A 27,488-nucleotide genomic window follows, 5' to 3' on the forward strand; every position below is an offset into this window, starting at 1 on the left:
AAAGAAAAGAAAAGAAAAGAAAAGAAAAGAAAAGAAAAGAANAAAGAAAAGAAAAGAAAAGAAAAGAAAAGAAAAGAAAAGAAAAGAAAAGAAAAGAAAAGAAAAGAAAAGAAAAGAAAAGAAAAGAAAAGAAAAGAGAAGAGTGTGGCCCCATTATGCTGTTCATTAGGAAGCACTGAAAAGATAAAAAGAATTGCAAGATTAGGCAGTAAGTTAGAGAATGTAGCAACTAATTTTAATTAATAGCAATAATAGACAATGAATTCACATGAAGTGGCATTACATATGGAAAATTTGCTAAGCGAAGTATCTTTTTCACTTAAGGATGATGGATAAGCCATAAAATCCTCAAATCTGKCTAAAATTTTCATGGATTAATGCTGTCCAGCTTAAGGTTCTGCTTAAGATACTGTTATGCAGACATGGCTCTGGAAGCGAATACATGAAATATTTCACTTTGACACTCAGTCAGAGTGCATCTATATATATGTAAAAGTTTGTAAGACAGTTCAACCACTAGATTTTCTGAGATTTTGACCTCAAAAGAATACCAAACCAAATCCAAAACCAAACTGTTGTTTCTTTACAGTGTAGTGACCTTACTTTTATTAACTGRTCATTCTTGATAGGGGTAAGATCTTTTCAGGTGATGATGATGGTAGCATAAAAGACTGTCAGTTTTTCTCCAGTACAGATAAAATTGGTACCCAATTCATGTTGTGTTACAGACTGAAAGGGGTGAAGACAATCTACAAATGTGTYTATCTTGCATAGTTTCCAAAAGCTTTCCCTCAAGCTTTGAAGGACCAAATAACTTCTTGTTCCTTTATTTTTGAAATATATTTTTCACTCTTTTGTTTCTCTTTCCCTGCACCCTGTGAATATATCCTTTAGCTAAAGAGGCTATTACATAAAATGTATTTTGGGTTTAACAAGAAAAAAATGATAAACTAGTCTAGTTATAATTCCAAATTACTTACAGCAGCTGTACACAAAACATGAATAAAATTGGTAAGTGAATACTGGGGACATAATTTTCTCACAGAAATTTTATGCTATTTTTAAATTGACTTCAGTGTTTTGCCCTGCCATTCAATTCAACTGTTACCTTAAACATATTACAGATCCTGAGGCATCAGCAGTTTGGAAGTTAATATGGGAAAGGCGCAATGTTTGAAGAGCCTCTCTTCTGCTTCAATGTAAAATAAAATAAAAAAAAAAAATAAAAAGGTCACCTATTATTGTCATTTGAACAGCAGCTCTAAATGTCAAAGTGGCTGGTTATAAGTGAGCTTGTAAAGTGACTATTTAAAGCGCCCATGTGCCAGTGTAAGCACTTGAGCAAAATAAGTTGAAAGAATAGAGAAGAAAATATTTGATTTAGTATGAAGATTTCTTTAATAAAACAAACTACTATTCAATCACGATCCCACAGATCTAAACGTTAAATGCACTTCTCGAAAAATCGATCCAGCATCTACATGCTTCTACACAAAGTAGTATTGTAATACTGAAGACTGCAGTTTTGCACAAAAAGAATAACGATTTGCCCTCAATACCTGAGGTATTGGCATATTCTACTTTATAGATGAGAACATGAGACCATAGATAGTACAGCTGGCTTGCCCAAATTTATCTGCCATATTAGGAGTCCTGGACAATATCATTTGGAAGAGAAATTCATTTGCTCGCTTGGAGACTACCTGATTCTACAATGGYGAGCCCTTTTGGTCCAGCTTGAAAGTCTAGTAAAAAAACATCAGGTTTTTTATTTGACAAAACAGTTGAGGAAATGCCTAAATCTCTTTCACAGCCATAAAAGCTGCATTTATATGTTTAAAATTAAGTACATCTTAAAGAACTTGCTAAATCCATTGATTAGGAAACAATTACCAGAGAATGAAGTGCCGTTCACCAGCACATCATGTCACCATTCTAGTACAAAAGAAAAAGACAATTTCTAAAAGAGAGAGCTAAGCTCATATTTTTGAACTGGAAAAAAAGAAAGCTTAACCATCATTATCTCAGATTAATGATGAAAATAATTGTTTCATTTTTAAAAAGTGCTTTTTATTTTATATATTCTCTCTATATATTTTATATATAATATTTATATATATTATATATATTTATATATATATTTTTTTCTTCTGTAAACGGACAAAAAACTACAAGGCTTATATTGGAGATGGTCAGCATCCTCACGTAAGGTTCAGTAAAACCTAGCGGAACTGAGGGCACTCATCTCCACATTAGATCATGCCCTGTGATGGTGTCCCAAATAGATTTCCCCATGCTTTCTATCTAAACTTACATATAGGGAAGATACTTTGCTTTCTGTAGCTGCTTGCTTATAATTCCTCCAACATGCACAAGGTAATTGTACTAATCTCTACAATAACTGTAGCCCCCCGAAATGGTTTTATCCAGCTTGCTAAGATACCCACAAGGATTCAGGCCACAAACTGCTTACGTGAGATTTAGTGCCTCATGTTGTCTTYGGCTTCCTTTTTAGATTGGATGTGAATGTAAAAGAGGGGGCTGGGAAAACAATAARAATACCTTGTGACCCCCAATACAGTCAAATACAAATAATCTGGTCCAACTGCAATTTCATATTAGAAATCAGCAAATATTTCCATCTAAAATTATTTTGTAAACAGCATGGTAGTATCCTTGCTAACCTTATTTGGCACCAGTGAATAATTAGATACACAGGGGTGTGACTCCAATTGAAGGTGTTGGCATTGTAGCACTCTGTGAAAATATTAACTATGAGGTTAACTCCAATTTTCTCTTCTTTAATTAAATGCACATGGTACTAATGAGGTAACCTACTGTTCCTTGATAGCACTAATTAGCTAAGAGGAGAGTACACTCTCACACTGCAATTTAAACCTAAAAATAAGGTTGAAATATGCTAATTGCAGGCAATTTAAAACAGTACAAGTTGTAGAACTAGTCATAATAAGGGAAACTGACTGCTTTACAGCTCTGCAGCTGTATCTTTGGTTAAAATCAAAACACGCCACACAATTTTAGGATGATTTGGCAAAGTATCCAGCAGCCTCTTTGAAAATTGTTGCTTAATTCACAACATACAAGGAAACAAAAATAGTAAGGAAAAAAGAAATCTTAACTGCTCATCTAGGAAAACACAAATAATATCTGATAAACAAACATAAGATCTGATGAAGTCTATGAAGACAAAATGCCTTTGGTTTAGACTAGTTTGAAGCTCTGAATTTTCCCAAGCACCGAAGGGGTTTCATTTGTAGAGGGGTTGAGCAGCTGCAGCTTATGCTGTCAATGGAGTCCTGGGTGCTCAACGCTTCTGAAAATCTGGTCTTGAAATCAGACATTTGAATGGAAAAAAGGAATACTGAAAACACATGCATTCTTTACAGAATGTACATTTTGAGGAAGAAATTTGTCATTCTATATACCACTTTGAAGCTGCTAACATAACAACATTTTGTACTATAACATCAAACATATTCTTTATGAGCTGACACAATAAACAGCTCAGCTTAGCCAGTGAATTGCACATGGAGCTGCACAGAACATTGATTTGTAATAACAATTGCCAACTCCTTGATTTAGAGGTCCTACCGCTGAGCAGATAAGAGAAGATGAACAGCAGCCTTTTGCTAGACAAACTATTTTGCAAACTAACGCCTGGGGTGGCTGTGGCCTGAGCTCTAGCAGAGAAAGCTTGCTTTCCCCTTTCCCCTTTTGCTGGAAAAAAAGTAGGAATACAAATACTTCTGTCGCAAGAAGACAAAAGAAGACAAGATAGTAATCCCTTAATAAGAAACAAAGTGGCTGAATATGGGCACAGAAAGAGCCCTGCACTGAATGAAAAGAATAAGTTTCACAAAAGCAAAGAAAGCATCAATCTTATTCTAAACAAAATTAACACTATGGGAAGTGAAAAGAACTTGGTTGTCATTCCAGAAAGAAATACCTTCTGCTCATACATATATGGAAATGTGTCCGTACAGCACATCTTGTAATCAGCAGACTTCCATGAGGCACAATGATTGAATTATTCAATAAAAAACTGTATTAGTCTATTTTTTAAAATATATTTTGATTTCAATAAACTATACATCCCCATACGCTTGTAACTAGAAACACTTCTGACTTAGGATACTTTGATGCTATGAATRAGATACAAAGAGGCTGAGATCCAGTTCTGTTTACTTGTATGATTTGCTGCATGGCCTAGGAAATTGCTGGTACTCCATAAATAAATTGCTGCCTTAGAATCTCTACCTCCGTACCATCATAAAAGTCTGATTTTTTTTTTCCCTAAAAATAGCTCCTGCAAACATGTCTTTGGAACAGTGAATTAGCTATATTTCACCAGCACAATCTTCTACTCTTTCTACCTAGAAAGTTTGATTTGTTACTTTTATTTCAAAAAAACAAACAAACAAAAAAAAAACTGAAAGAAGAAATATCTTTCTAATACTTGCATATAATACGAGCTTTTAAAACTGTGTGTGTTTGAACAACAATAAAATACTACTGAAGTAGCTCTCTCCTGAAACAACTGCTGGAACAAGGCCAAGGCACTGGAGGAGAAACATTCTTCAATTCTATGAATATACCAACAGGCTTATTAAAAAGTGTTCAAATTCCTTAATGTTTTTCCAGATCTTGTAGCCATAGCAGTTGTACACTTCACAACAAAATATTCTGAAAGAAATTACCTAGAACAAAGTAATTCCAAAAAAAAAAAAAAAGAAATGAATGCAAATAATTATCAATTACACCGTGCAAAAAGTATTAAACAGGAATCAGTAATGAGTGTGACTGGAAGGCACTTTTTAAGTATTTTTACATGTTCTTCTTTGCCCTCTCTTTTTTTTTAGCCCAAGATATCTCGGGCCAGTTCCCTAGCTCTTGTAAACCAGCATAGTGAAATATGACAGAATCATAATGCATTTTCTCTGTGTTTTAATGTGCATATTGTGCCTACGGTATTTCTGACACAGAAAGCATCACTGCAACTAGCTTCAGATGATACTGGGAGTTATCTGTATTGTACAGCTTTGACTGACATTTCTGCACGCAAACATCTCCAGTGGCAACTAGCCAATAAAACGTAAAAACTTTACTGAATGCAAAGGTAATTAACCCCACAATAATATCCTGAAATGGTGTATATAAATCAAASTGAATAGAATAAAGGAATTGTGATTATTTTCTAGTAGATGTTTGTACTGCAATGTGATATTGCTGCACTAGACCAAAAGAAAAGCTTTATCATCTTAAGATTATAACATTAAGTTCCTGCCAACCTTTTCATATTTAAATAGACAGCTTTCATTCCACGAAGAGCATGCTTATAACTGATTGAGGTTATACAGGTAAGTAACAGGCTGTCTAAAAAGCCTTGATCAGTTAAGATAAGAACATTGAAACTCACTGTAATACTGAAGAATTCAATAAAGAACACCTGAAAAATAAGGCTGTTCTAGTTCTGTTCCTTCTTGATGAGTGGTTTAGAGAAAAGAATTCCAAGGAATTAATAGCCACCTCCTTTAAATCTGACCCTCATACTTCTCAGTTGATCTCTGGTAGTTACCAGTGGAAAAAAAAAAAAGAGTTTTGGGGATAAAGAGTAGGAAGAAATAGCTATATTATAGCTATTAATAGCTATCAGGATAGCTCTGAATTCCACACTGAACCCACYAATAGGCCTTTTTGTGTGTGTTTTCTGGAACACATTAAAAAACAAATCAGACTTTTTTTTTTTTCTTTTCCTTAAAATAAGTTATAGTGCTCATCTGTTCCTGCCCATCAGAAAGATGTTCCTGCAATTCGTAGCCTGCTGTCTGCACCTCAAAGTGTAAAAGGTGAAAGACAGATATAAGGAAAGATGCCACAGCACAGAATCACAATGTCCACAAATCTTTACCCCGGTAAGTTTTGTTAACGAAGTCCCTAATAATAAACAGCTCTTTGAATTCAAGAAAATAAATAAAAGGACCTGTCATACTTTAATTTTGGACCTTCTTTGATACCAAATGTCTCTAAATCTAATCTAATCTAATCTAAAAACATAATGAAGTCAATCATCAATAAATCTTCACATTTCAGTAGCAGCAATATGTGGTAAATAATGTCTAAAATATATACTTATATATTTTATATATGTGTACATATATAAAAACAAATTTGTTAAAATATAGTATGTTTTAAAAAGTAGAAGAGTAGAAGAAATACTCTCTTTCTATTGTGTATTTCTTCAGGATGTAAAGCAACAGAGACATAAAAGCCTATGTAGGTTTCCAAATTAGCAGCAAAAGGATGAAGGAAATCACAAGTTGTCCTGTTAGTGGTTATACRAACTCAAATGAAGACTCAAAGACGTGAGTTCAGTACTCCACAGGCTATAGTTTAAAACTGTATCATAGCTGTATCAACTGTATTTTTACCAAAAAGACAGAACAAATTTCAGGACATTTATATAACATTCATAAAATAAATTGCTAGACGAGGAAATGTCACATTTTGGAAATGCTTCTCCATATGCTAGGAATTTTTCTTTATAAGCTCATTATCCAATAGTAGCTCTCAAGAATAAAGCTAATTTACATGTAAAATAAGAGCACGGTCTACTCTTTAAAGGCACAGTGATAAACACACCAATTTGACAATTACATTAATATGACTATTTGCATAATCTGCCTTCTACACCTGTTCTTAATTTGAAGCAGCTGCAGAACAAATCACACTACATAATCTGAATATGCCAGAGAGTCATGTAAACAYACTAACCCTTCCCATTGAGTTTTTGTTTTGTTTTGTTCGCACGTTTGTTTGGAATTTAAATGAACCCAGAAAAGTAAGCTCTCTGCTTGGGCAATTACATGCGTCTCACATGCTGGGGCTCCAACATATCCTGTTTTGCCACTTTGTCTCCTACAATGATGAGCATTTTGTTTTCATGCACAAAACTGCATCCTACATTTTTACAGCTTGTGATTGTAGATACGCATCCTGAGATGCATCTTAAAAACATGTAGAAACAACATACAATACAGTAGAAGTCAAACAATTGAAATTCATATACTCTTCACAAAACAGGTAAGATGGTCACCACTGCCTGTGAGCTTCATTTTCTTTCAAATTCACTGCTTTCCACTTTTAATATGATCATGTTTCTTACCAGTTGCACAAGAGAAGGAAGAAAAAGAGGGTTCACTGAATTCAGCTGACCGACTAACTCCAAATAATATTTCAGAGTAATCACACATTCTTATTAAGGTATGCCAATCTATTTATGATTTACAAACAGAAAAYAATAAAATAATTTAATGCCCTGACCCTTTTCTTGCCATTAGGCCCCATTCCACAACGTTAACCTCCTTCAAATGGTAAGAAAGATAGCAGAAAGAGCATATATATGGGAAATAGCACATGCCTGATGTGGTGATGGCAGGGAAGGATAATACTAAATGTGAAATGCTAAATGCTCATGCCAACACTAACACTAAATTCTTACTCACAGGAATAACGAAAGCACAGAAGTCAGTGGCTTCSAAGAGGCTCTTCTTCCCACATGGCTCCTCTAGCCAGCACAACAGAGGTGATGGTCCCAGAGTGTGGCTCCTGCCTTGAGCTTCGCCATAATCTAAAATTCTAAATTCTAGATTCTAAATTCAATTCTAAAAATTCTAAGATTCTAAATTCAATTCTAAATTCACTTCTAAAAGCTGAGCTGGCTTTTCAGTGCTTCAGTAGAAGAGACATGTTTCCAGATCAAAGATCCCAAATGGGACATTCTTTTGGCTTGAAGACTCGTGCTCAAACATGCCTGACCTAAAATACTCACTGTCAAAATGAAGTAAATCCTGCCATAATTTTGAGGGGCAGCTTTGAACATCCCACAAGCAATCAGTCACCAAGCTACTCTCCAGTAAAGGTAACTTTATGATTGGAACACCAGGCTCTCCAGTAGCTACAACACTTGTAAAGGTTATGTGGGAGGAAATACAGACCATAGCATACTTCCTCTTTCAGTACAGCATGGTATCGATGTGAAGCTGTCAAACAAGATTTGACTATGCTTATCCAGTGAAGACCTAATAGCACAAGCAAGTGGCGATCTTCATCAGCAGCAAAACAGGAGAGAAGGCTGGACCACTGCATGTAAGCTCTTATTAGAAGGTGGTGCTTTATCAGTCTAGACTAGGAAATTTCTTCCTGTACATCTTTCCACCAAATGTTTGGTTTCTCAAGGCTGAAAATATAAATAAATTTATATTTTAATAGAATTTTATAGGCTGACTGGATGAGATCCTGCATGAGCCTTTGTGTAAAGCACACTAACAGACATCCCCAAAGCTCAGCCAAGTGACTCCTATCCTCTCTATGTGCTTCTGCACCAGAAAAGATTGGAGGCACTAATGTTTTGCCCTACCAAACACTTCACATAATATCACATAATATCTATTCACCATGCTATAAAGTTGTTTTCAGACATAGAAGACTGCTTGAAAGCAATCAGCCCGGGGTTCACATCCACCCACACTTCTGCACTGTAGTTATGAATGAGGCCATTTGTTGATGTCTTCAATTTCCTTTGTATCTTCTTGCAAAGAATAATACTCTTAACCAAAGGAAGAGTAGAACGGATAACTTTACTAAGGAAATTTCATCTACGGAAAGTTACCAGAATCCTTTATCCATCAATGCAAGAAATGTAAGCAAGGAACTGTTCCCAAGGAGCCAGATCACACCCTTTGCTTTCACTTATTACTTCTGCTGAAGGTGAGCTATTTTATGGCTGCCTTTCTATTTTAAACTATTAACTATTTTAAAGACAAAATACTTTCTCCTCTTTTGGATCTCTTAGACACTACAATGTAGATAATTTTATCTGAAAAAGGAACCCCCAAAATCCCAAACATTTTTTTAAATTCCTACCAATGCCTCCCACAACTTCTCTGCTGGTCCTGCCACAACTAGGCRAAAATCTTTAGGGATACAACTGCTTTGCATGCACTCAAACCCACAGGAGGTTTACTTTTGCAATGAGTAATCAGTTTAGAAATGTATATATGATATCTTAATTAGCAACACATAACCAGAATTAACACTTACAACAAAAACCCTTCACAGAATATAAGAGAAATTAGGGGAGATGATGTCCATCTGCAATGTCAGGCAAAACAGAAATTACTCAGTGTGTGCAAGTGTGAAATGTCATACATTTCTGCAAGAAGCAGTCCCACATGTAACTTCCTTTAGTAGAACAACTTAGCACTCTCTCTGCTAAATGTAAACCTTTCAGTTGTAAAAATAAGCTAAAAACAAATAATTCTTTTTGCTTATTTCTTAGGTGCAGGAAGCCTAAATCTGGCTACTCAATTTAACTGCTGAATGAGTCTGTCTAGCRCAAACCCAAGAAAATTTATTTCTTATATAAAAGAAAAATGCTTTACTATTAGGGAGAAGTATATTTTGTATATAACGAAAAGGATAAATAATTGGTTTGCATACAAAGCTAGCTAAAATGCTTTAAATGCACAATTAGCAACTATCTTTATAAAGGAACACAAACAACAAACACCTTGCAGCCTGTATCCCTTTTGAAGTTATTCACTGTGTTGATTAGAAACCTTACTATTTCCTAAACAGATAGTTACAGCTTAAGTTTTTATTGTAAATCAATGGTTTGTAAAAATGCAATGTGTTTATGCTGTGATTTCTTTTTGCAAAACTCTTAAAACTAAACCGTCTCTCAAATTGGATCTGTTGTCTCCCACTTTTCTTAGTATGTTCTTTCATGTCCAATTTACTTAACTTGGTCTAGCACACTGAAAATTCTGTTATTTCAGAACAGGACAGGACAGCCAGTAATTCAGACTTTATTTTGCCTAGTCACACAGCAGCATTTTACATAAGTTTACATAAGTTTATATATACTTTTATATACTTTTACATAAGTTTATATATAACTATAATACTAACTTGATACGTTACATGAAAATTAGTTTTTACATCAGCACCTAACTTTTAACACTGCCTTTTACAATTGTTTTTACCAATTTAATAACAGGCAATAGACTGAAATAGTGAAAGAATAGAACCAACTCTGTAAACTGTGTTCTTCTGTCCTTTTTAAATGCTTCTATCACTTCTACCGAAAGCAGACAGACTTATTTTCCTTCTTTTTACTGACTGGGGTTTAATTTGTACAGGAATTGAAGATAGGAAATTCTAAACATCCTCTCCCATATAATGGGATATTGCAGCCCTATATTTGTAACAAGCAATCTATAGGCCAGTGTTTCATTGCCTACATGGTCAAAGTAATACCCTAGTTGCAACCTCATGGGGAGAGGCAGATGGCTGTTCCCTATATATTTCACCTAYATCTCTTTCCTTTAGGAAGGTTGAGACCGCTTTAATGTCAGTCTGATGTCGACAAGTGGTTATCGTGCCCGAAATCATGTAAAGATATTTTGCTTGAGCTTAATCCCATCTTTCCACAATGCAGAGCAATTATAGGTTGCACAGTCGTACCAGGTAATACCCATGCCAGAGTTTCATACAGAGAGGAGTGTTCCTCAAAGGCAGGACTGGGAGAGGTTAGCTATTTCTGGGGGATTTAATCTTCCTATCACTAAAAAGCAGCGAAGTGCAATGCTCTGAAGTTTGATGCTGGAACCAGCCTCTTCTTAGACGAAAGTCAAATTCACTTGGATGGCCAAAAGCAATTTCAAAATGGAAATATGCAGGTATTGAAAAGYTGTAACAATGCTATCTGAATTAGACCGAATGATCATTTAGTCTACTGGGCTGCCTCTGAGGGTGATCAATACCCARTGCCAGAGAAGTGTAGAATAACAGAGCGATGTTCTGATGTGGTGACACTTTCTGAGACTAGCCCCCATATTTCAGCAATTTGGAGTATAGGCACTATGAAATCAGACATATATATTTTCTATTTAATCCCTTTTTCTTCCAAGTATTTGTCCCCTTGCTTTTTGAGCCAATCTAAATGCCAGCGTCAATAACATCTTGCAGTAAAAAGCTCCAAAGCTTATCTATATATTGCTTGAAGACCTACATCATCCTTTTAGTTTAATTTCATGTCTCTCACTCTCTGTACTGCAAGGGGACAATTATCCCCTGTGAACAGTCAGCACTTGTAACTGTAGCTAAAGGGCAACTCTGCAGCAATAAAGCACAAGAGACAGGCTAGGAGAGCTTGAGGGATGATAAAAATGCTGAGATTGTCTTTGCATCTGTATGGATCATGTCTCCGTCTCCTCTCCCAACATTATTCAAAAGTTGAACCAGTGAATTTTGGTATTCCCTGAATAGGATAAACAGCGTACACCTATAGCTTGTGCCCACACAGCTGGGAATGAAATACACTCAAAGATGTATGATTATAAACTTGCTGCCTGCTGTTCAGTCCCACTTCAATGTGTATGTCATCTTTTCACTGATGCATGTCTCTGGACCTCTGCAGTTCTTTCTCCCTCCTTGCACTCTGTTAGTGCTGTCAGCATACACTGCACGCTCTTTGGAAATGTGATTCCTGTTAAAATTTTGTGCAGTTTTAACACAAGGTGACCCAAATATCTAACACAATTGCTGGTCATTATAACAGTAAAAACAGTAAATTATTAAAGGCATGGGGAATCAAACTTTCTTCCAAACAATGAGATCAATATTAAAGATGATAGTTCCACAATCTAATGTTAAAGTTAGTTAAAAAAAATCGTTATTTTGATGCTAGCATGCTGGTGAAGCTATATAAGCGAAGATTCTAGACCAGCTTTTGTCAAAAATGTGTTTCCCTTATTGTGTTTTTTTTTCTCTCAGATAGAAAACAAACTAATGTCAAATTAAAGACACTGTCCTTAAGTAGTTCACATTTTCAACTGATAATTAGCTAACATTAATAACATAAAAAGGTGATAAAAAAYATCTCTCAGATTATTATGGGACTACTACTATGGGTATCCTGTAGCATTTCAGAGGCAGCACTCTGAAACCTACATATTAAATGTTTAAGATACAAGGAAATAATAATAATAAAAGAAMAATCTGCAGGCTGAAACAAAGATTTTCAAAGTTATTTGTGTTTACCTGTTGTCAGTCTCGTGGGGGGAAAAAAAAGGTGACTTATAGAGGATTCCCTCACCTCTCTCCCTCCCCTTCGAAAAAAAAATATAAAGGATTCTGTTTGAAGGATTGTTTCTTCTGTTGAAGAAAAAGGACTCTTCCTAAACTCTATGACAGTCACAGAGGTCTAGATAAAGAACTAATTTCTATGCAAACGATAGAAGGCATCATCTAGATTCTACCTTAACTACACGTAAGTAGTTTTGCCATCTACTCAGTTTTCACTTCAAACACACTAAACAATTCAATACATAATAAAAGCAAACTCTAATCTTCTCTGTGGGATTTCATTACACTGGAACTTATTTTACAGATGATGCCATCCTTGTGGTGTAGTGTTCTTAAGAAGTACAGTAACTTCTTTCTTATAGCACTTACAGTTCAAAAAAAATCACRAGCTACACAGGAAAATAAAGTATGATAAATGTTTTGTATTAACAGTTCAAGAGCAGTAAACAATTGGTGGTTTTCATTATTTAGCTTTATTTGAAAAAAACAAATGAATAAATGCTCAGTTAAAGGACTCTCTAGAATCATTTGCTATCCAAAACAAACCATTCCCAGATTAAACTGCTTTGCAAGATGCTGATTCTCAAGATGCAAAAGAGCCCTCGCTCCTAATTTTGGCTCTGACATACTGGGTCATATGATACGCCAGGGCTTAAAATGGTTGCAGTAATAACGATCTCATAAGAGAGCTGTTAGGCTAATTCATTTTATTTTTAGATAGCTTAAAACAATTCCCTCAGCACTATAAATACATTAAACAGTAGGAAACTAGCTATTTTTGAAGGAAGTTTATTTAAAATACTCGTGTTTTTGGAAAAATGTGCCTCTCTATTTTTCTGTATATTTCTTACAGAAAAAATGTCCATATCATTAAAGGTATTTCTTTTGTATATATATTTTTAACCCAGTACTTTGAAGAAGCACAGACTATAGAAAAACGACACCTACAGCTACGTAACTGTAGCTTATGTAACGTAACTACATAACTATATGCACACAGAAGTAAATATCATCTATGGTAAACTAACAAGAAAGACTTAAAGGGTCCAAAAAGATCATATAATCAAAGATAATTTAAATAGGTAGTATCTAGTGAATTTAGGATGCCATCTGTTTGGTCATAAGCATCACTTGCTACCCAATCTGCACAGTTTTTATAAATTAAGAAACCCATAAACCTATATGAAATTTATCTTATATGGCTTTTTCCAGAACAACTTTTTTTTTTTTTTTTTTTTAAGACATCTCACGAACATGGTATAATTTTAAGAAGGCTTTACAAACCTTCTGAAGTTAATTTACTGTTTTGAAGTAATTTGCTTATTGAAAATCAGCATTCTATTCTGTTCCCTGGAGTTTTGCTACTGATTTCAATGTCACCCTATCTTTAAAAAAACAACAGCAACGACACAAGAAGAGACTTTCAGAGTCTTCAGTTACTCTAATTTGAGCTATGTAAGTCCCTTTCTAAGCCGATAATCTTTAGGGGGGAAGGTTAAGTTTGGGGTGAGGGGGCGATTCTTCCTTTTCCTGCTGCTACTGGAAGAGTGCTCCCAAACTGTTTCTTTGGAGAGTAATCTTCCTCTTTGAAAGTTTATTTAATTCATAGCTATTTGTTCCTGTGCTTAAAGCTGTTCTTAAGAAAGTTCCTTCTTCCTTCCGGACACTTGCTCTTGGCTGTAATCGCACAGAGCAATCACAATCTGTCCACCTTAGATTCTGGTCTGAATAAAACTTTCTTGGGCTTGTGTATCACAGAAATGGACTATACAATTTACACAACTTTTATATTTGTACTTTACACAACTTTACACAACTGTGACAAATGTGCTATGCTACTAGCTATACCCAACACTGAGAGATATTTCCCTATCTTTACTGAACACACATTTTCTAATCATTTAGAATGTTCCTTCTTCCTGTAGTGACTAATATTTCTTTCTTCCATTTTCCCTTTAAGTGATGGACACAAGTGAAAGGCAAATTTTTTAAAAACACATGACCTGGCACTTGAAATACCAGTTTCCTAAAATTTACTAAAGTTTCATTTCTAAATTTACTAAATTTTTCTAAATTTACTAAGTTTCATTCATTTGTCCCGCAGAGAGGGACCTGGGTGTCATGGTGGACGACAAGTTGACCATGAGGCAGCAGTGTGCCCTGGTGGCCAAGAAGGCCAACGGGATCCTGGGGTGCATTAAGAARAGCGTCTCCAGCAGGTCGAGGGAAGTGATCATCCCCCTCTACTCAGCCCTGGTGAGGCCACATCTGGAGTACTGTGTCCAGTTCTGGGCTCCCCAGTACAAGAGGGATGTGGAGCTGCTGGAGAGAGTCCAGCGCAGGGCTACCAGGATGATCAGAGGCCTGGAACATCTGCCCTATGACCAAAGGCTGAGRGAGCTGGGTCTGTTCAGCCTGGAGAAGAGGAGGCTGAGGGGGGACCTGATCAGCGTGTATAAATACCTCAAGGGAGGCAGTGAGGAGGAGGGGGGCGGCCTCTTTTCAGTGGTGGGCAGGGATAGGACTAGAGGAAATGGCTTCAAACTGAAGCATCGGAAGTTCCACAGGAACTTAMGGAAGCATTTCTTCACTGTGAGGGTGACAAAGCACTGGAACAGGCTGCCCAGAGAGGTTGTGGAGTCTCCTTCTTTGGAGATCTTTAAAAMCCGCTYGGATGCAGCCCTGTGCCACGTGCTCWAGGTGACCCTGCGTGAGCAGGGGGGTTGGACTCGATGACCGCTGAGGTCCCTTCCAACCTTCGGCATTCTATGATTCTATGATTCTATGATTCTAAGTTCTATTCCATAGTCTGTTTCTCTTGTGGGATCATGAAATCAACCCTCCCAATTCATTTCCCTGGGTAAAACACAATTGTTATGGAAATTTGCAGTCATGTATTTCTTATTCCTGTTTTTCTTCCTCATTCACACAGTATGGTTCAACCCTTTATAATTAGATTTTATATATATATACAAAAAGCATCAATCACCATCTACCTCGGAACTGGCATTATTATTTCCACTTCAGAGATCACGTCCTCAAATTGATTTTTTTCATGGCACCCTGAAGCACTCTTGAAACACAAACAAATACTGGTTTGTATATGAGTTCAGATGGTATTTTACTTTGGACAATAACTTTTCTTTAAGTAGGTACTTTTATTACTCTTGGCCAGCAAGTCCATAGCTGTCTGTATGCTAAATTACAGCCGCAACAATTTAGATACAACATTTTTTTTCAAGTACAGTGTTGAATTTTTTTTTTTTTTTGATACATTGGGTTAGTGTACTGGCTTTTCCACCGCACTATGTAGACCTCTTCCAGCCTACTGAGAAACATACCCTTGAATAAATGGATTGATTGTGAACACTTAGGAGAGATTTCATTCCTCATTTATACTTCAGGTTCCCTACAGCATCCTCGAAGCATATTGACGTTGCTGGCACACTGAACGTTTTGTATATATTATTATTGTACAATTGCTTTTCAGAGCTTTACATAATCAAGMAGTAAAGTACTGAAGTAGTGCTTAGTAAGAGTTTTCACCATTAGTTCTATTTCATATCACCATCAAATATAGGTCTCAAAAAAAATCACATTAGAAGCATCAGAGAATATCAAGCTAGAACATTTTAGAATTGTCCCCCTTTATTTAGAATTTAGAATTGGTATTAGTATTTAGAATTAGTATTATTGGTATTAGTATTTAGTATTTAGAATTGGTAGGATGGGCTGATGATGCACTTTCTACTCCACATACTTTTCCTATAGTATTACAGTGGAATATATATGCATGTTCATCCAGTTGATTTACAGTCTTTAAATTCAAYCTTAAATTTACCCAGAAGTGTTGATAAACTAAAATTAACACCTATGTTGATCTTGGCATACATATGCACATGACATTAGCCTGCCCCACCTCTGCTACATACTGAGCAAGTCAGTCCCCGTCTGGGAAAGCAATTGCACAGTTGACACACAAACCGGAAAAAAAATATTGCTCAGTGATTAAAATACTTAATTCACAAAGTAAAATTAATCCATAAAAAGACAAGTGAGGAATTTGCATAGGGAATATATGGAACAGTGTGGAAATATATGGAACAGCTGGATAGTGTGGAAAGGTGTATTTGCTACTGTTTTCTGAGGATTATCTCTTATTTAGACACAAACTTTGTTTTGGCAAAAAAATCTTCCTTGACTTGTAATTGACTAATTAAATTAAAAATCTTCTGGAAAAGAAAGGAAAAAAAAAGGCAAAAAACAAGAGACTTTCTTCCTAATGGCACTGTAGCTAGAAACCATTCTTAAAACTCCACACACAGCCATATCTCACTGGGATGGAAAGCAGGTTACTAGTTACATATCATATGAAATGTCCCATCCGGAGTGTCACCAGAACATATTTTTAACTGTTTTTCCTGCATTCATAATTTTTATATCAATGTGCACTAATATGTTTGTTATATTCAAGAGCATCAAGAGACCCTTGCTTAAGTGGTGCAATCCTAAATGGGTATGATTAGGGACCTGCCTGGGAGCAGACCCTTTAAAGAGTGCTGAGTGGGGAACCCTTCGCCCATCCCCTCTTGGCTCTTCACAAGCTTTTCTGGGCAACCAGCCAGATAGGAAGAGAATCAGGCTGATGTGACCTGTTGCAAGAGCCTGGAAGAGCACAACTTGCATCTCCAGCACCCTCAAAGAACCTCCTTGGGGGCACCAAGAGCAGCAATTGGGAATGTGCAGCACCAGCTGCATAGTGAGGGGAGCTGGAGGTGCACAGAGGTCGTCAGCTGCTAAAATGAGGTGAAAAGACTTTATTTTTAAAGCTAGCCTCCTAGAGTTCATAATATAAACACTGCTTCATCTACCCCATGCACAGCACTATTTCTTGGCATGAGGTAGGGTGCAGGTGACACCAGGGGATGTCGTGTCTACAGCTCTGCTCTGTGAAAAGACCTAGGAGCTCCCTACAAAGGCTCTCCATCTTGGATTTAAAGGAAGGAGTTTGTGTGTGCTTGGGATTCTTGCCTCCTCTCCTCTCACTTCTCTAGGGGTAGCTACAGAACTAGAGAACCAACAAAAAGGAAAGTGGAAGGACATGAGGGTGACAGGAACAATGGACACTTCCAAGATGGTCACAATAGCAGAGCAAAGAGGATAGAATGAGGCACAGCAGATTACCAGAATGATGCATGGATGTATGTTTAACATTAAAATGCTTCCTAAAATCCCTTACAACATGGTAATCCTGATCGCTGATCTGCGTCCTCAGCACCTATAAACACCACTTCCATAATGCTTCTTTCTTGTACCTCCACCATTTTTAAAACTTTGCAACAAAGTTTTTATGATGAAGACTTGATCTTTGCACTAGGTGTTTTCTTTCTCTCTGCCGGATAAATGTTAATTAAAAGGAAATCATATCGTGACATAAACTTGTACCAAAATTAGTGGATTCTTTATCACAAAAATAATTCTTATTTTGAAAACAGAAATTTCCAAGAGTAAAAAGTGGCAAAATACATTTATGGAGGGATACCGCAGAAGAATGGCAAAAGACACAAAATATGGCTTCTCATCTTTAAATATGCTACAAAAGAGAAAACACAGGAGCTTGGAGGGGACCTGATTGCATATAAATGACGACATCCCAGCAAGTGTCTTATACCTATACCTATACATACAAAGCCCATCTTTTTCTCTTTTTTTATTATTATATTTAATAGAATCATAGAATCGTTAAGGTTGGGAGGGACCTTCAGAGATCATCTAGTCCAACCCCTCTGCACACCTCTCTGCAGTAAGTGGGACTCTTATTTTCTATACTACTGAAAGCCTGAACATTGCTATTTCCTATTTCCTATTTCCTATTTCCTCCCATCTCCCCCTTACCCAAAAATAACTCCTTGCCTTCCTTCCATCTCCTGGGGTTTTCCTTGCCTTTACATTGGGTATCACTAATGCAAATTTCTCCACCTTAGAGGATAACTGCATATTCTTCCTAACAGACTTGCGGGGGAAAACGGGGCTTATGCCTTTCCAGCAGCTCTCTTGCAGATTTAATTTACCCCAAGCCTCAACGTTTGCTTATATGCAGGCCACACTTTTCCTCCAGAGTTATACTTGAGAGGAAAAATACTGTTTATCACTACTCTTACACCATATGTTAGGCATTTGCATCTTTCTAAAGCCGTGTTTTCTAGCACTTACCAAATCTTCTGCCTTCCTATGCTTAGTAGGACACACTATGATATATATATAAAAAAAAAAGAATATAATGTAGTTTTTGGAAAGACAGTTTTGGTCTCATTGAATTGGTTTCTATTTTTGCTCTTGTCAATAAAATTGATCAAAGTTACATCTCCATTATTTATTTCACTTTTTTTTTTCTTTAAAATTGGCAACTTTTTACTGATATTGTACAGGTATGTTTGCAGTCAGTATTTATATTTAAAAGCAGAGATTTTTGCTTCTTCCCAATTCTCTTATGTATGTTTAAAAATGTATGTAAAGTTACAAAGTTAATTATATGTTTGCTACTTATTATGTGTAATCAATTTTATATTCATACTGATATGAAGAGTCAAAGCAAAATGCCTGAATTAGAAGTGATGAACACTGAGGTAAGGAGAGCTGGCAGATAAGCTCAAGAAAAAGAATCATGAATATCTCTTTACACATGAGTTTTCCTTGTGCTGAAGTAAACTGTGTGCCCAGTTTACTGGGAATTTCAAGTTCCTTTCCTAACCATGTATTCTTCATGGTCCATACCATATAAATACATAGAATAAATGCCACTACTACCTTCTCTCTGATAGGATCACATATAACTTATTCAAATCTCAGCTAACATAAAATACATCAGATATTGAGAGTATTTTCAATCTAATTATTTTCCAGTTTTCCTTTTTTTCATCCATCACAACATGATTTTCTGTGATCAGTGATGTCTGACAAATTAGAGCTTAAAATCACTTTGTTCAAGCATATATCAAAGTACTTATATTTGACCAGACTATTGTATAAAGCTGTAAAATCCAAATTTTTGCATTTTGCCTATGCCCATGATTCTTCTGGTATTATGAACAAAAGTGATAAGTGTTAAGTAATTAAATGTATATGTTCCTTTCCCAAATTTTATCAAATTATTATGCTTCAATGATGTGTTCATGCTAAATAAACAAAGCTTACCATAACAACTCAACAGTCCATGCCACACAGCATTTATACGCCAGCCTTGGTACACACTGAGCTTAACCCTTTGATTCAGGAGTCCTGATTTCCTGACATGCCATCCTACTACAGAATGCATTAGTGGTAAAGTTGAAACAACAAATCTGCTRGCATGAAGGAATAAAAAAGTAAGTAGTTAATTGAAGATACACTAACTTATGTTATTGAAGATAATTCTCTATGTATTSTAATCAAGATAAAGTTCAAAGTCTGACTTTATGAAAATAAACTACTTAATTAGAGACATTACAGAGAATAAAAAGAGCCAGGCTTTTCATAGATCTGGAGGCAAAATAAAATAAGATTATAAATAGCTGTCCAAATTACTATGCTATACAACCTACAGTAGTATGTGAATCATGGACCAAGCAGGGGAACCAAGAGTTGACTACCTGGTATAGGGGAAATAATTCTAACTCTGGACGCCAACACTCAGGTAGGGTAGTAAATAGGCAGTATTCACTTCTGATTTATGCTTCTGCTCTGCACAGGCCTTGGAGAACCACAAGTTTCTTGTGACTGCAAATGTAACAAGACATGGCCAGTTTTAGACCAATCCTAGATGACATTAGATTCTTCAGTGGCCATAGGACAGTTATTATTTTGCAACAGAAGAGTGATCTACAGGTTCTAACACTCAAAGGGACATTTTCCTTATTACATGTACTCTGGAAATCTGATGCTATAAAAAGGAGTTAGTTCCATGAAAGCAATCAGCTCACTTCACCATGGATTGCCCCAATCACAGTTGCTCCAGAAGAGAAAAAACGTTCTGAAATAAAAATTTGTACCACAGAAGTCTCAACCTTACTATTGCAGTATGTTTTTTTCAGGATGCACAGGAAGAAAGTAAATGCTATTATCTCATTATACTCAAGTTAACATTACCCTCAACTCTCATCACAATCCCTACTTAACTATTCTGCAATGTGTCATTAATCAATGTATGTACTGATTGGATCCATTCAATTCATGCATCGTGTAATGAATGGCATATATAAACATGTTTCAAATACATTTATTCGGATATCTATACATGAAAGTAAAATCACTACTACAATTGGTACTCAAGCTTGTCAGATGGCCTCTTTTTCTCATTCTGTTTTGCATAAGACATGCTAATGGTTATGCCATCTGCAGTCTGAAACCCAGAAAAATGTAAATCAACGAATAGTTGATCAAGATAAGCATCTACATAAAGCTAATTTTTTTTTTTGCAGCAATTGTGTTAACTCACAACCTAAATATAAAATTCTGCCTTCTGAAAAACATATATAGAACTTGCTAGTAAGGACATTTTTTCATAAAAAAAAATCGCCAACTACAGAAATTCTCTACCTTTTACAGCAGATCATACACCAAGCAACAATTCAAAAAAAAAAAAAAAAAAAAGGTTTTGCATGTGAATCTCATAAAAAATACTTGAGTTCTTCCAAAAAGAAAAACCCAGAGGTTCTCTAAAGCCATATGCTTTGTAAAGCACAGTAGAACTTGGCCACTTACCCAACACTCTGTTTTGGCAAAGCTGTGGAAACAAATTTSAAGGTTTCTGCAATAAGTTTTCAACCTGCTGACTAGCTAGAAGGCACTGTAGGCCAAATACCTGACGCATTATAGAATAACAGAGAGAACATATATAAAAACACCATCTGCCATATTTCCAAAAATATTCTTCAAATACAACAAGGCAGCCAAAGATTAATACTACGTTTTCCTCCTTTGGCATGCGGAACAATAGCATAGTTTACACGAAAATATGAGGCACTGGAGAGGTGCAATGGGAAAGATTACTAATATCCACATTTGCCCCCAGATGTGTGAGCTAATTTTAAAAGTCTCATTAGGATTTTTGCTAGGTTTCTCCAGTTCTCAGACTGGCAAATTGCTTTGAAATTAGAAGAAATTAGAAATAYACTATTATTATTTTTAAATACTTTCCTTTAGTACAAACACAAGCACAGATTTTTGTCTTATAAACCTCAGTTGGCTGAGGCACAGTTAGTAATTCCTTTCACTAGGAGATTTTGGCTAAGGTTACCATTAAATTTGGCATTATAAAATAATAGTACTGTACAATTTTATGATATTATGGTATTTGGCCAAACAGAGAGCACACTGCTCAAAACGCAAATTACCACTATATGTGAACAATGAACAGCTCTGTAGTAAAAGACAGAAATAGAGAAGGTCATAGGTCTCTTTTTCAAAATTTTCATACCTCCTTTTCACTAAGGAGGAAGGTTGAAATGGAACATGTGCTCATACGTGAGTTTACATGACATCTGACACATGCAGAGTCACAGAGCAAATTCCATGATCTTCTCATTTAAAAATTAACTAAAATCAACTTAAATTRAGTGTCCAAGGCTTTACTGGCTACTGTCAATGTGTTCATATCAGCCATCTGAGTAAAAGTTCCCAACATGCAGTTATCTTGGCTTTAGGGAGCATATAGCAATTCTAYAAAGAAAATTATTTGCTTTATTTGCTCCTTCCTGCCTCACCTGTGTAACTCTTCCTGGGCAACAGGCAATATTGGACAATTGTRCAATACCCCACCCCAGGTGTTTTAAAAAGGCCAAGCTTAGCTCCTTGGGAGTGARAAAGCACAAGGTCTCCCTCTCCCCTTTCCTCATCTCTCTAGGTTATGCCTATGGTTGCCTTTGCCTCCAAAGATGCCCTTCACAAGGGCAGAGAGAGAGCACCCCTGGATTTCTCCTGTCTTTGGAAAAAAAAAAAAAAAAGAAAGAAAATGAAAAAAAGAAAAAAAAAAAGGAGTTTTAGGCTCGATGGACCTTGTTCTCTCCCAGTACAGCTGACGTTCTTTTCCGAAAAAGCAGCTTGCGGAACAAACTGCTTCTATCACCTTCATTTAATCCATCACCTCCAGGAGTCAAGCCTGCTAGTTCCACTCCTAAAAACTTACAAAGATGCATTGTAAAAAGCTCTTGTCCCACACACTCTTTGTGTGAGCCTTCAGCTTAAAAGACATCTAATAAAAAGCAAAGTAAAGGACAAGGAGTAGAAAGTTGAGATGGTCCCAGAGCTCCTATCCTCTCTCTACKCTGGACTACAAGTACAGCCCCGCAGGATGCCAACTGGACACATCCTTTTTCCATTCCTTTCCATCCTTCCTCTAAATTCTTCTTTAGATCTGAATAAATAAATACAAATTTAAAAGGGTATTTGGAGAAAGATAAAATTGAGGAGCTGTTAGCAGTCTAATATTGCCTTGTGAAGTTCCACAATCAAAGGAGACAATGTGAAGTATACACAAAAATTGCAGGAATCACATTTCACAAGATCTCACCAATAAAAAGATAAACCCTGGTGTCTGGGGTATATCGTATCCCCCCAAATAAAAATTAGATAAAAACTCAGTAATCCATTGGAAAATAGGTGAGGTCCCTATAGACTAATCACTCACTCACAAAAACAGAGGTGAGAAAGAGAACAGGAAGAGTTAGACYATTTCTTTTTCTGAACAAAATAAAATGAACTATATCACGTACATGTGTGACAGACTGTAACTCAGCAGGTAGGCACTCATCTGTTTATATGCAATGAAGGAACCACTTTTGTCAGCAGACCTCAACCTTGTAAACAACTCTGAATTAGTAACATTAGTAACAAAAAGGAACTAAAACCTCAAAAACAAGCCCAACGCAAAGTTTCAATGGTTCCCTCCTACGAACAGAAGTTTGTTTCTTAATAATGTGTCTAAGACAACTCTTTAAGAGCGGAACTCCCATTTACCGGATTATCTGAAGGCCACCAGCATCCCACTATGAAGCTATGACAAATGTTCCTCTAGAAAAACAGAAGCAGCTTTTTCCTAATTCCTTGCAGTTGTGCTTGTGGCTTCTGAACACTTCTGTATTTGTCACTTACATACGGTGGGGATCTGTTACTCCGACATTTTTTTCTGCATGCTGTTTTGTTTTAGTTCAGAAACCTCCTAGAAATCTTGCAATGTCTTCATAAAGAAGTTATTCGTGCTGTAGCTGTTGAATTTAGTCTTCMTAGATGTTTGTTGTCACAGACCTTCTAAGGGAAATATCTACAACCACACATGGCTTTTGTTACTTACGGAGAATTTTCTCTGAGAATTAGAAGAAAGTCACCATTATACAAGCCTATATCCCTTATCAGGTGAATATGCACGTATATCATAAGAGAGTACAGGCATACACATACCTATGTGTATGAGCAGGCACAACGCTCTGCCCCAGCRGTAGGGCCCCAAGGCAAGGATATTTCACTAACCTGCAGTGGTCTCTGTTTATCACTGCCCTTAGGAGATTTCAGTCCACTTGTCTGTTGCTGTAAAAGCAGCTGTCTTGCTGCYTGGAGTGCCTAAAAGTAAGGGGRAAAAAAAAAAGTATGTAATTTCTACCATTTCCTAGAAAGACACAAGCTACTCAGGGTTAATGTTATGTAAAAGTCCATTTGAACAACGCAATCTCCTCCTGTTCAATTTGTATTTGATAGCCTTCAGAGTTAAGTTTGGTTTGTTTCACTTAAAACATAAAAAAACAAAAAAAAATCCTCTAAATGGACATATATGCGACTTCACTACAATTTATAGATGTACATGAAATCCTGCAGGAAATAAAGTTAATTTGTTTAAAGTGCTTGAAGAGGAAAAATCATAAACTGCATCAATAGCCTCATTTCCACAAGGAACTTGTCTTTGAGTGTTCAACTAAAATGCCCACTCCCTTGTAAATTATCATTCAATTTGCATTTTCATATTACAATTTTGAAGCAAAAGCAAGTAGACTTCAAGTGTTACCGGAAGCTGTAATTAAATTTGACAAATCAACATCAGATTATCTTGCAAATGAATTAATAAGGATATTCATTGAAGATTAAAAACACTTTTTTGTACTTACAATTCAAGGAGAAACCTCTCCTTTGACAAAATAAAGTGCAKTTTTAATGCCAAATAAAAATGAGTGGTTTTCATTTGCATTCTTAGGAAAATCAGAGAACAAAGAAATTACGACTTCACCAACCAGATCAGACTCTGGGGATGACAGTATCCCAATCACAATATAAAACGTTTTCATTTATTTTATGTTTTCATTCCAGCTCAGCAGAACACACTTAAACATATGAAACGTATACAAACACTGCATTACCCGAGAAGGCTACTGTAAATGATCTTTGCTGAAAAACCATTTTTAAAATGCAGCCGTATTTATTAAGAGATTAAAAAAAAAAGATTCAAATCCTTCACATTGGAAGTAACTGAAGAACTCTTCTCTTTTAAAGCCATTCGGTTCAGTAAGTAGCCATTACAGCCTTAAAATCCAGCACAGCTACGGATGTTATTAAAGCGAACGGTGGGCAGACCAGAGCGCAATAAATGCAACTTGATCGATAGTCCCTAAAATAATAAAGATTCGCCGACGATGAAGGAAGGTACAATTTTGATTAGACTCAAATGAGCTGTTTTTTAAGATAGTTTCCAGTATCCATGACAACAGTTGCTTTGACAAGATGTGCATATGGCATTACACTGCCAGCTGGTGTGAACAATGTTTGAACTACTGCATTGAGATGCTGAGCAAACAGAAAAAGTTGCCACGTCTTAACCCTCGGGGAAGGCAGTCATCCCCTGATCAATTATGAAAAGACAGAGCGGGGGCTGCTACAGTCTGGCTCCAAGCAAGTTCTCGGAGCAGGCAGGCAGACAGCGGCAGGCAAAGCAAACAACCCGAATGCACCAGCCCCAGCTCCTAACATCGATTGGTCTCCCCGCAGAAGGCCCTGGTGCAAAGTTTGCAGAGCACACTTTCCACATTTGGAGACATTCCCACAACAATCCGCTTATTGTTTCATCAAATTCCCCAGTAATTGCAGGTCAGCTTCGCAAAGGCTACGCATTCCTCCSAACCTAAGCAACGAGGCGCGCGGAGCCGGCTCCTCGCCTTCAAAAACAAATAAAAGTTAACATATTTGCAAGTAAGTGCCCTGCGAATATTTTGTTTCCAAGGAATCGCTGGATGCCCTGCTTCCTATGTGAGCGGCCTAATCTCTTCTGCAATCGCAGGTCCCGAGCAGATCCCGCAGAACAATCCTGCTCTGTCTGAGATCAGAGGGAAATATCCGGCGATTCCAGGGGCACCAGGATTTGGTCCCAACATCTTGCAGCGGTGGCGACACAAAACATGGATTAAATGCATGAACAGAAGATCTACAGTGAATTTATAATCCTTCCCAATCTTTAAAACTCTCTGAAAGGGAAACTGGAGTTAAAGAAAGAAAACTATTGCGCCTGTGAATTAATAGGAGCCTGTGCAGGAAASCCAGCCTCACTGCTCGGGATGCTGCTGCCACAGGAACAAGTGAGGAAATCTGGAGTTAAAGGAGATGGGAACAACCATAAAAACAAACATATATTTTTTTTTAATTTGTGGCAGCAGCAGGAAGTTCATTACAGGGACTTTATCAGTAAAAATCACAGTGATGCAGGACTGACGTATATTTTAAAATATCTGGAGCAGTGTGCAAGTTGTTTCAGAGTCCTAATCCTCCTCAGGAGCAAATACCTCTCACATCAATACAAATGCAAGCAAGCAAGCAAGCATCTGGCAAAGGTGTACATTCTCAGTACTTGAAAATTAGAGACTTAGGCTATGAAGAGCCTTAGCTTTAAGCTCGTGAGGGTAATTTCAAACCAGGGCTAGCACACTAGCATAGATTCAGTATAAGAAAGGATGAATTCCTACCACCAACTACAAAATGAAAAAAGCAAGGTAGCACAACAGGATATGTTTGCATAAAAGGCTCTACTACTTAAACTATTTTGATTTATATGTGCTGGTAGGGATATCTTTAAAGGAATAAAGGCTCATCTTTTAATACAGAATGTCTTATAAGTGATGACTACTGAATACTGCAGTGATCTTATTGTGGCAGTTTAGATTATTGTAAACACAGGAGATAGCACAGGAACAGAAAACAATTTCAGAAGATCAGAGATGATTTAAAACTCATAAAGAGAAATCACTGTCAGCCTTTGTTCTTAGATCAAGTATCACGTGGCATTTTTTTTTCTCCCAATATACTGCTTAACTTGAGATTTTGCTACTCAGTAAACAACCTCCCAGAAACACAGCGTTAATTTTGAAGAATTGTTTTTGCCATTTCTCTGGAGCAAAGATTAAKACACAGGAAAGTATTCAATTCATCTGCTGCTATTACATTTTTGCAAAATAAACTGCACCTTAAGATTGTCCCTCAAAATTAGTTACATGTACACTTCTGGTAAGCACCGGTCCCACATGTAACATAAAATTTTCTGTGAACTAACTGGATAAGAAAATGTGGTCTAATATCTAACAGATAGTTATAAATCGAGCAGATCAAAATTATGTTGAGTCCTACCTCAAATTAACAGCAGTGAGGAAAGATTTTGAGGCAGCCAAAACTGTATCCAGCTTCCAATAACATTTGTTTCAAATTTAGTGGGCACTTTTCCTTAATTAAGTTAGCTAAATTAGTAAAACTATATGGAAAAAAAAGAAGTTACTGTCGACAAAAACAATAAAAAGAACTGTGGATTAGAAATGATTTTAATAATGCAAATGAAAAGCATTATAATACTTTAAGTAACGCCTATAGGAACAGGAAATTTAGGCATATAGTTTCCAGAACTCACTGCATCTGGTAGTAAAATATATATAAAGAACAGTACTTGTAGGYATTTTCTGTAAATCTTTGGCATACAGCTACAATGAGAACAGAACAAAAAAGAAAATAATTGCTTATAATTCACTCTAATGGACTTGATAAATTGTGGTTTTTTTACTGTTTGTGGGTGATAATTCTATGAGACAAAATTTGATCTCATTTTGTATTCCAACCCTTTTTATTTAATTTAAGCATGTCTCGAAGTAATTTCTAAAGAGTTATCACTTTAATAAAGTGAAAGCTCCAATACAGGGAGGTAAGCTGATTACTTTGTTCCCTTAAAATATAAATATATATGTATTTTTAGGAACAGATGTCACTCATATCTCTCTTTTAAAAATAGGAATGTTTAACCTATCAGCCTGTTGCATTTGAGACGTTAA

The 27,488-nt window shown here is 36.3% G+C and overlaps 1 protein-coding gene across 1 annotated transcript in view; it reads right to left on the reverse strand.

Moving 5' to 3' along the window:
* The window catches only part of FOXP2 (forkhead box P2), a 189,644-nt gene that overhangs the window by 89,040 nt on the left and 73,116 nt on the right, over nt 1-27,488 (reverse strand). Inside the window, exon 3 of the mRNA XM_026033219.1 lies at nt 23,671-23,760. Within this exon, the coding sequence (XP_025889004.1) occupies nt 23,671-23,760 (90 nt within the window). The remainder of the gene's footprint in view (nt 1-23,670; nt 23,761-27,488) is intronic.

Source organism: Nothoprocta perdicaria, unplaced genomic scaffold, assembly GCF_003342845.1.
Source record: "Nothoprocta perdicaria isolate Ctin4 unplaced genomic scaffold, notPer1 scaffold_125, whole genome shotgun sequence".
NCBI lineage: Eukaryota > Metazoa > Chordata > Aves > Tinamiformes > Tinamidae > Nothoprocta > Nothoprocta perdicaria.